The sequence below is a fragment of the Brachycentrus maculatus genome, unplaced genomic scaffold, assembly GCF_059751285.1.
Source record: "Brachycentrus maculatus isolate JH-2025_06_01 unplaced genomic scaffold, ASM5975128v1 h1tg000711l, whole genome shotgun sequence".
NCBI classification, from domain to species: domain Eukaryota; kingdom Metazoa; phylum Arthropoda; class Insecta; order Trichoptera; family Brachycentridae; genus Brachycentrus; species Brachycentrus maculatus.
In genome coordinates this window covers 381732-393037 of record NW_028281442.1, presented here as the reverse complement: position 1 = coordinate 393037, position 11306 = coordinate 381732, and the positions used below count along the sequence as shown (strand labels likewise).

The 11306-nt window shown below is 33.3% G+C and overlaps 1 protein-coding gene across 1 annotated transcript; it reads left to right on the top strand.

Annotated features, from left to right (window-relative positions):
- The first annotated feature begins 6724 nt into the window (after positions 1-6724).
- On the top strand, positions 6725-11264 carry Tbcb (tubulin-binding cofactor B). Its single transcript, XM_088274719.1, has 4 exons — positions 6725-6943; positions 8194-8537; positions 9547-9702; positions 10347-11264. The coding sequence occupies exons 1-4, from the start codon at positions 6821-6823 to the stop codon at positions 10459-10461; spliced, it is 738 nt and encodes a 245-aa protein (XP_088130845.1). The 5' UTR covers positions 6725-6820; the 3' UTR covers positions 10462-11264.
- The last annotated feature ends 42 nt before the right edge of the window (positions 11265-11306 follow it).

The window sequence follows — 11306 nt, the reverse complement described above, 5'->3', positions numbered from 1 at the left end:
GAAAAATAGCTTCTTTTCTTTAATCACTTCTTTATTCAAAAAAATATCGGACTTACTCTTTTCTCTGAGATTTGATAGACATACGCTTACCACCGATCGGTGTTGTCAACGTTTCTCCGATAATAATATTCAAAATGCGCTCTGAACCATCTGTCACTCGACACAATAAATATCAGTTTTCATTCCTAAACACCGAATGGGCCGGAGTCGACGTTGGCAACACCGCAGCCCGGTAAAGCGAGCACCCGTTCATAAAAGGTTAAAGATTTTTCATAAAAGGTACAAAGTATTGGATACGCAAGGTAGGTGAATTGGCGTCCTGTGTTCAACCGCGACTACTTGGTGCATCCGGAGGAACCCCCCCGGGCGCTCAAGTGGAGTGACCCGGGCAAGGTACTGTCCATTTTATATTCGCATCTTAAAACCAATCCCAATTGCGCTGTTTATTCATTCTGTTTCCGGTAGAAGTGTGCAAACTTCACGCTGACTAGGTACGCTCCTACGGTATCCAAGCACCGATCCATCGCCCCGTATCAAGAACGGAACGCAGCCCGTGCGATACTCCCGCACGTCTAAACTCCATGATGATATAATGTAATATTGTAATATAACCTCCGCATTCATGTTAATTGTAACCCATATGAATTTACTGAAATCTCATGTATTGGATTGAGTCATAAAAATAAACGATTTGCCGGTTGAGCCGAATATATTAAAAAGTGCTCTGTTTTAAGTATGTTTTTTTTTAAATACCAACTTTAGCACCATTATAACAAAACCAGATTTCTCACAAAAACCACAAGGTGCCAATGTGTATTTCAATATAATATTCGTAGCGCACTTTATTCCGATATACAAATACAGACACTGTTCGTCTCGAGCTTTCTTCAAAGCAACAACTTTACGTAATCGACACTTTCTTATGTTGTTTAACAATAAGTGACTTACTCTATTGACTGGAAACATCCCTGTTTACCATAGCCGATACTTTTAAATTCTGATCAATATATGTGGAAGTGTATTGTATCGAATCATTCTTTTGACTTTTGGAATGCATTGCATTCCATGAATTATTCAAAATCTCGGTTTAATGACGCATGCAAATAATATACACGCGTGTTATGTACTTTCAACCTCTCCATTTCACCGATACAACACGCAGCATCTTTATTCTAAAAAATATATGAAAATTGTGACTCAACCTAATAATGATCGCCTTAAATACTTACTCTTCAGCTGACCGGAGTATGGAACTTTTGCAAGTCAGTACCTAAAGAAATTTTACTCGACAGTTTTCCTATGTAGCGAGCAATATATCAAATTGAATATCCTATTTTAAAATAATAGTCTTAGTTTTATTCTAATGTTAATCTTTGTAATAGAGAAAATCAATATTTATAAATACATATTTATATTTCTTATTACGGGGTATAATTTGGGAGAAATCTATTTTCTGCTAATGTAGTGAAAATCTTGTGAAATCAATATATTGTGACTAATGAATAAAGTAAGCTAGCGAATGATGTAATGTATAATTAAGTGTATGATAAATTAATTGAAAGCCAACTTTTATATATGTTATATGATTTTCATTCTTCTGATTTCAGGTTTTATCTAAATGTACGCATTGTTAAAATTCTAGGTATTGGGTAAATTTACGTAAGGATTTTAAATTGTACGTTCGTCTTTTAACTTGATGTTTATCCAAGGAAGGAATATTAAGTGCTAATAATTGTAGCGCTTTGGAGTTTTAGTTGGGTGTAGTGGACTAGTGGTCTTCCTAATGTGGGGATGCAGAAAATTCTAGGAAGTATGCCAAATTTATCTTCAAAATAATATATGTCCGCATGCCCGAAATTATTTAAAAATAAAAATAGAAATGGCACTTACTGCAAGAAGTAGGTTCAAAATCATATCGTAGTCATAGAGGAGAAAGTGACCAAGTGCATTTTTTACAAAAACGTGATTATTGACTATTTGATATCTTACTAGCTTAATATTGCCCTGATAAAATCCCAAAGCGATTTTAAACTTGGAAGTACAATATATTGACTTGTTAAAAATGACTAACTGCATTGATGTTTATTTTCTTGGCAAGCAAAAGTGACTTAAATAGCCCTCCTGACATTTTGTGTTCTATTAGTTAGTCACTTTCTCCCGTATGACTACGATATACGATGGTTATTTTTCAAAGAGTGAATGTTCCTCAATTACTTTACAAATTTTGAAGTTCAATTTTTGATTATTTTCATCATGAAGGTATGCGGTCAAAAAAGTTTGAAGATCGCTGGTGTAAACAATGTTTCATATACACTAAGATTATTTTGTTTGGTGTTAACATGTTAAATCGTATTGGTGTAAATATTTTAAGGGGACTCTCAAATGTTGTGTTTGTTATCATTACATTATTGGTTGAAAGGTAAATCTTACCGTTTACAAAACTGTAGCTCTGATATCAGTTTATCATTATAAAAAAGTAGTGACTATTTTCATATTTGTTATTTTTTGTTTCAGATTTTAGAAATATATTCCACGGAGAGCATGAACTGCGCCCTTTTAAGATCACTATTTGGTGCAGTGTGACGCAAACATGCACATAATTTTCATTTGAAAAATCTTCACGGGGTATATTTAAAAAATGTAAATGAAACGAAAATTTTAATTGCCATAAAAGTCTATACTTTCTTAAATGGTAGAGCTACTTCGAGTTTTGACTCCAAACTAACAATGTAATGTTTAAAATTCACTTCTTGAGTATTATTTCTTATCTATAGTGAATGACTACTAAAAAAAAATTGGTAATAAATTGCTTTATGTCTCGTACATATACTACTGAAGCAGGTATACTAAATTATAAATGATAATTTAATAACTATTTATTATTTGATAATTATGGATTACTTAAAATGATTTTTTGAAATAGGTGTAGAGTTTGGGGAATCGGATACATTTTATTATCTTTTGTTCATCGATCATGTTGTTAGATGTACAATTTCAATGTAAACTTGTGATTGCTGTAAGCAAAAAGCTGAAATGTTAAATAGCAATAATTATAATCTTGAATAAGCTCTTGCAATAACTGTTATCATAAATCAGCTGTTGCGATGTATTAATTTAAATTAAATAAGTAATATTAGGCATATAAGAATAATTAGTTTAATGAATGCGCTATAAAGCATTGTTTAAAATAATAGTTTTGTAATCTTTTTTATTTGTTTTTTTTTCTTCTTTAAATGTAACGGTTATTAATTAGGTCCACTTTTATTATAGTTTACCATGTTTTTTTTATTAATATGTTTTTTTCTTCCAGTCGAAGTTTGCACACTTCTACATACTTTTATCATTTGCGTACCATTCGAGCGAATGATAAAATTGTAGATTTTTTCAGAGACAAAGTTTAAAGGACATTCTCTTAACGTAACGACACAATGTATCACCCAAGTGTGGTATTGAAATTTAATTAATTTCTTTGCTCTGTAGATGTAATTAACTTTAATCGCTTCTTTGAATTTCTTGTGAAATATTAGTAAAATGTGTAATAAATCATTGATATGAAATGTTTCGTGTTTTTAATAGCTTTTATTTAGTACGGCCATGGCGTGTCCACCTATCGTCCAAAAATGAGCACAATTTTGACCCACTTCCCTTTGCTGAATCTGAAATTTCGGATTCTTGTTTGTATGTATTTTGGCTTGAAATTTATGAAACTAAAATTGTTGAGGTTGTAGTAGAAAAAAATATCTAAAGAGATCGATTTCAAAATTTTACACACGGAAATTTCAAACTGCAGGATTACCGGAGTAAACATTATTATATTATTTATTAATTTGGCATCAACTTAGTGGTTTAACATGATAATTCAAATATAAAAATAAAACACTTGTATCAAAACAGATTTTGAGTTTGTTAATGTAAATATGACTATTGTTTCAAAAACTACAGATGTTCTCATCCACAGGTGAAAATACAGTTTGAATTTTCACCCGTTGATGAGAACATCTGTAATTCTTATTCATTATTTGTAGGTCATGTTTACAATAATAAAATTAAAAAAGTAGTCATACAAGATTTATTTTTATATTTAAACTAAACTACTTTATTATTTATTGATTTTCTTATATAAGTAGCAGGCGCTGTGGCGTAATTGGGTAGACGCGAAACTGGCGTCGCGGGTTCGATTCTCGCCAATTGCAAAATGAATTCAAGAAAGATTTATTTTCAATTGGTCTGGGTGTTTGTGATGTATTTTTCACATTTACCTTCCCTATCCTTACTATCCTACCTGCAGACAAGCATCTGAAATAGACGCTTTGCGGGTTATTCCTTTAAAAAAATAAAAAATCCATTCCCTATGTGAAGCATATTCAGTCCGCAAACTGCCTCCCTGCTCTTCTATTGGACGCCAGCTCTTGCATCCTAAATCAGGATTGCGTGATGATGGGAACATTTATAAAACAGTCAATCTTGGTGGCGGCTCTCGGGAGGCATGCCAAGTACATGGCCAAGTCAACTGAATTGCCTTTTCTTCGCCATGTAGTGACCATGGGTTGCTGTGTCCTACGCCTTATTTCCTTACACGGCGAATATAAATGATTAAGGAAACACTTGTTTTTATACCATTTGAGTACTCAAGTGATATATAAACAAGTGTTTCCTTAATCACTGTAACATGTCTTACCACAAAGTTAATGCTGAAACAATAAAAGCGAATATAAATGCCTATGAAGAGCCACAAACTCCTTTTTTTTGGATCGTGCGAATGAAGGATACTGTGTGGATGTTCAAAAGTGTTATAGAATAATTAACTTATGATATTATTGTGAAAACAGGATATACGTAGTTTTACTGCCAGTTGTACAGATTTGTAATTAAAAACATCTGCTCTCCTCAACATAATTTGACTATGCCCTCAAGGCAAAAAAGATGTTAAAAAATCTTATTCTTCAAACCCTCATCAGCACCCGATGGTGCATAGGGCACTGCATCACATAAACGCAGCGTAATCTTGCCGTTAACGCATGAAGGAAGGAAGGGAAAAGTCCTCCGCTTCAGGTACCAGTCCAGGGTAATATTGAATGAATATTAGAGTGAAAAAAATCGCAAATATTTTGTTGACCCCCCCCCCCTGGGAATTGAATCCTGGACCTCCAGTATGGTAGCCGAGCGTGCTGACAATTATACTACGGAGGCGTTTGATTCATATTAGTAATGGGAGGTAAATATACATTTTATATATATGGCATTTTATCCGCCTCTGTGGTGTAATGGTTAGCGCGTTTAGTTAGTGTTGGAGGTCCCGGGTTCGATTCCCAGGGGGGGAGTGAAAATAAATATTGAATTTACACTAATATTTATTTAATATTACCCTGGACTGGTCCCTGAAGTGCAGGAATAATCGTCTTTCCTTTATGTAAGTAACGATCAAGATATCACTGGGTCAATACTATTCAATGCACCATTGGATGTGGATAAGGGTTAGACAGAAGATATTATGGAGTTGTACAAAGTAAAATAAATAACAACTCTAAGGGCGTTTGTCCACTACATGGAATTATACAGAATTTTACCGTCCAGCACATCAGATAGCGTTTTAAAATGATGATGGGCTTGTGCTTTTGTCCATCTTTTTTCTGATCGGTGCGTGAACACGTTGCGCATAAATTCGATCACGCTAAACTGTCGTAGTCGCTTTCATTTTTCAAAACCGGACTGCCGGACGGCCAAATTCCGGGTAGTGGACAATCGCCCTAAGCAATGCAAGTGCAGAAAGTATCTGAAAGATCCCTCAAATTATAAAGTTTAGAAAATTGAAATAATACACATGTATCTATTGTACCCATGGATACTATGTTAATTTAGTTACTGGAGGATGAGTATAGACCAGGGAGTATACTTGTTTTTATTTAAAAAGATTCTGCAGCCCTGAAATCTATTTGGTTGTTTGGATTGGCCTGGATGGGATCTGGTTTGGCTAGCCCTGGATGAATTTAGAAGAGTTTTTAAGAAATATTAAAAATAAAAAATTAGCAATTTTTCATTGTTGATAATTTATGCAGAGATAAATTAAACTATAGTTTTTGTGTGCCTATTCATGTTAATATTAAAAATATTAGAGCAAGGAATGCCCGTGGTGGAGTAAATATATATGATAGTTTCATATTTGGCTGAAAAAACTTTTCATAAAGGAGTAAAGGCATAGCGTGTTCAGGTTATTTGTTTAAAAATATGAAACATATTTGTAACTCATGCATTAAGTTAATTTAAAAAATATATATTCTAAACTGATAATCAGAATTTTTATTCGCTCTTGGAAAGGTAATGGAACCGAATCTAATGTATGGTAGCTATTTACAATATTTTGTTCACAAATTTGGATTATCTCCAATTAAAGGCGTTATTTTTCAATTATGGGTAGAATTGGTGAATGATACACGTGTGTAAAGTGATCACTGACGGTCATAAGCCCCGTAAATGCCTAGACTTGCATATTCTTCTTCATCAAAGTTGAGATGTCAAAAATACTATGGTAGCTATTGTGCTGCAGAGACCAAATTTTCAAAATGGATTGCTTCATTTTACGCATCTTGTAAATATGAAAAGGTAGGGCGTTGCTTATATTGTATGGAGTGTTGGCATTACGCCCCGCTTTATTTATGTCGAGTAAGTACTTTTTAATAATAAAATAACACTTTTTTAATACGACTGGCAATGTTAATTTGACATTTCCGCAACCAATTTTCATCACATTTCCTATTATTTAATTGTTATCGTCTTCCTTGAGGTTCGCGTGATTTTCAAATTGTACTACAAGACTTTCAAAATGAGTGAAATAACAATAAAAACGTCTGACTTCGTAAATATCAACATATCCAACTCCAGTAAACCTGATGCAATATGCGCCGAACGGAGGTTTCAAAAAAGCCTCACCATTCTGGAGTTTAAGGTTAAAAAACACATGATTGGCTTTTGAAGAATATTAGTTTGTAGCTAACTTTTCCGCTGATTTTAATGTTTTGAAAATATTCTGCATAGTAATTATTTTGAGGGTACTTTTTGATCAATTCAATTTAATTTGTAAAAAAATTTATTAATTGATTTTTTCAATTAATAATAAAATTGACATGTTTTAAATTATTAAAAACACGTAAACAAGTCGTTGCATTTTTTTATTGTGAATTATAATTTTTATTTTACCGCATGGTAACGTACACTAACTTTCTATACAGTTGTAACCTTAAATACTGCAATTGCATTGAGAGTGATGTATGACAGTATTTGTGCACACTAGAGGAATAGAAATGAGAGTGTCAATTGCAAAATTAAAATGTCCAGCACACAATATTCAGGTAGATGGTAGATGATCGACTGCGATGGTCACGGGTCCGATCGTTTCCAATTGCAAAATAAATTAAAATATTTATTATATTATTAATATTTATTGCATTTACTTTATAGTTAAGTCATTATTCCTGTTTTTTATAAAAATGTTATATCACCGATTTTAGTCTGAGACGGGTACGTCTCGAAACTGTGAAAAAGGAAAATTATTTATTTTCCGTTGGTCCGGGTTATGTTATATAGTAAAATTAATTTTAAATATATTTATTTAATACATTTTTTAAAAATTTTTACACATTAATTTAAATTATTTTCATTTTCATTCAAACCCTTATCCGCACCCCAATGGTGCATAGGGCACTGCATCATATAAACGCAGTATTATCTTGATCATTAACACATGAAGGAAAGGTGATCAGCTTCTGGTACCAGTCCAGGGTAATATTGAATAAATATTAGAATGAAAAAATCACTTACATTTATTTGACCCCTCTCTGGGAATCGAACTCGGGACCTCCAGAATGGTAGCCGAGTGTGCTGATCATTAAGGTGGAGACTGACCGGAGCATTTGGTCGTAACGTAACACGTTACGATGCGAGCATTCAGGCAGTACAGCGAGCTGATCCATAGTTTCGGATGCTCAGTGATGCTCGCCGCGAGCGATGCTACGACGTTATGTTACAACGAAATGCTCCGGTCAGTCTCCACCTTTACACTAAGGAGGCGGACAAAAATATATTAAATTATATAATAAAATAATAACTATATAGTTGTTATTTTACTATCTTAAATGTAGTTCCACCAAGAAAAGTCAGTGCAAAAAATAAATTAAATGTGATTGAAAATCATTGCAGATGAAATTAGAACTAGTGACTGGAGGCTCGTCAAATACGATGAGACTGGAACTGTATGACGCCCAGAATAAGTTGGTATGCGAGCTGTCCAACAACGAAGCCCTTCTGGGCTCCTATCCCATCGACGATGGGATGCGGGTCCATGTCATCGACAAATTCCTGATGCTCTACGAGTTCACGGACACGGCCAACACCGAGAAGTACACCCTGTCTGAAGACGAGTACAACAAGAAGTCCGATACCGTCAGAGCTTTCCTCCAGAGAAACAAACTAGGGAAATATAACGAAGAAGAAATGAAACAGCTGAAGCTTCAACAGCAGGCCGAAGAAATGGAAGAATTAAGGTAAGCTTAATTTGTAATAATTTAAGTTTTATAATAGCCTAAAATAAATTTTAAAACAAGCCTTTCATAATTTAATCAACGATCGAGTTAATTAAACCACTTTGTTGATTCAAAGAAGAATATCTTTTATTTAAGTTTTACTCGGTAAATATCACTATTCCTTAAAATCTATTGTGACACATATTTCGATGCATTCCACTCCATTTTCAAACACTAAATTTCAAAATTGAAAGATAAAGATTTGGTGGAACTGTTTCTTTTTTTTAAATGGCAGTATAAGTGGCATTGTAGAAATAAATGTCACCGGGCTCTAGTTATAAACGCGGCCATACAGGCGCCGTGGTGCAATCGGGTAGACGCTCCACTCCAATTCAAGAAATATTTATTTTCAACTGGTCTGGGCGTTTGTGATGTATTTTTCACATTTACCTTCCCTATCCTTCCTACAGACAAGCCTCTAAATGTAGAGGCTTTGTGGGTTATTCCTTTAAAAAAAATACAAAAAACATGTCGCACACTCCTTTCAACAACGTCATAAATCAAAATACTTTATTTTTCAGATCATTTTTAAAGTTTAAAAATATAATAAAATATATTAAAAATAAATATCAAGTCACTTATTCAAGTTTTCACTGTGTAACAGATCTTTTTAGGTAAAACCTGTTTTTTATCCTTTTGAAAAATATTTTGTATATTTAAAAAAATAATAAAACAATACCTTTTCTTAAAAATGCAAAAAAAAAACACTTTCTGTCCTGTAGCGGGTAAATATTAAGTAAAAAATATGCTGCTTTTGCTGGGATATAGTACTTTTCTGGGCATTTCGAAAACATGCACAACTGAAAATTGACAATTTTTAATAGACGTTGTTGAAAGGAGTGAGCGATGTATGCCCATACTTCTTTGAAGAATGTTTTGTTTGGAAGACTATGTACAGCCGTACTCCGGGACAGGCTAATTTTGAAAATGTACAGTATATATTTTTAGTATATTAAAACGTTTATTTTAGGCTGGCATCATTAATCCCCGTGGAAGCTCGCTGCGAGGTGAGGGTCCCCAACCAGCCGTGCAGGAGGGCCACGGTGATGTACAACGGTCCCCTGGTGAAGGGGGGCACCTGGATAGGGGTCAAGTACGATGAGCCGCTCGGGAAAAATGACGGCCAGTGAGTATCACGCTGCGTAACGATATTATTACACGCCCAGCTCCTGATGTACCTTTGTATGTTCATTCATGCAAAACTCAAACAATGGGTCTTGCTAAATTATTCTTAGAACCATATCAAGTCGAGGAACTTTGGATAGGTACAATGCATGTAATATGAATCACTTATTCATTTACACAATAGATGTGATGCTTTTGATTATATTTTTAATTATACAGTAGTATTATGTTGTAGAAAACAATGTCGAAAAATAAAATTATTAATATGGATATAGAGTCAAGTATTTTCTCGTTTTTGTGTAAATTTTTTTTTTTCGGCAGTTAGTGAGAGGGTGTTTTTGCCAGTATCATGTCTTATTTTTGTTAACAAACAAAACCATATTAACAATTGATAAAAAATTCACAGTTGCACTGTTTGTTTAATTGTTTTAAAGCAAAAAAAAAATAGGATTGTACTATTTATGTTTTGTGAAGGAATCTGGCAACTATCAATATAATTTTCATTGTTTACGTCACTAGTGTGGCGTTCAATCTACAATTTGATTTATACTACATCAAAATCATTTCAAAAAATGTTTTCTCTATAATATTTTATATCGTGTAGTTTGCATAAAGTGTGTTAATATGATCTGGTTTTCTTTCCAGAATTGACGGCAAGCGTTACTTTACATGCCCGCCGAAGTACGGTGGATTTGTGAAGCCGGTCTACATCACGGTCGGTGACTTTCCCGTAGAAAGCTTCCTGGATGACGAGATTTGATTCAACGGGAGGAATTGATATTTCCGTCGCTTTATTATATAATTATTAATGTATTAACTAAGCAATGTTTTCTCATTAATCTGCATTTGTCACTTTCCTGAAACTAAACAGAACGCCCGAGGGACAGTGTCGAGAAGATAGACTGATATATGTTCAAAACATTAGTTGTTATATTATTTACTCAAAATTTGAAAAAGCGACACGAGTAATTTATGACTTTATACTTGCGCTTTCTTTTAAGTTTTATATATTTACTATTTCGGGAGTATCGACAAATTTAACGTATATTCTCGCAACTTTAAAAAAATAACTATTTATTTTTTAAATATATTCCGGTCTGCGCTGTTATTTATTAATATATTTTCTCCTAGAAATACATATCAACTGTTAAGTTGTATAGTCAATGTTAGTATTATGATTGGACGTAATCGCTGGAGATATTTTATTTGCGCGGGTTTTGCAAAGTTTTTCTTTACAAATATTCCACGAAAATAGCTTTACTCAGTCTCAAAGAGCGGACCACATGACAGACCCGAGAGATGTACATATTCCCCCCTCGGCATTAGCAGAAGGCCAGAAGATATATTATATTTTGCAAATGCCAAAAATCATATCACACTGTTGCTATTTTTAATTATTCATTTATTCCAAATGACCTTTTAAAGAAATACGCCTTTCAACTTTACTGGAGGAAAGCTAACAAAATATAATTTACTAATTTTTTTAATGTCTCACACATTCCGGTAAATATTAACTGTAATTAATATGTAAAAATATTAAATAAATAATTTATACTATATATAGATAGTTGTTTTAATTACTAACCTAACCTAACAGCAACATTA

Bases quoted from the DNA above. Each gene is read 5' to 3' on its own strand.
- Tbcb (XM_088274719.1), top strand. From the start codon at position 6,821: ATGAGTGAAATAACAATAAAAACGTCTGACTTCGTAAATATCAACATA. The intron at 6,944-8,193 runs GTTAAAAAACAC...AAATCATTGCAG, and splicing joins TCACCATTCTGGAGTTTAAG to ATGAAATTAGAACTAGTGAC. The intron at 8,538-9,546 runs GTAAGCTTAATT...CGTTTATTTTAG, and splicing joins GAAGAAATGGAAGAATTAAG to GCTGGCATCATTAATCCCCG.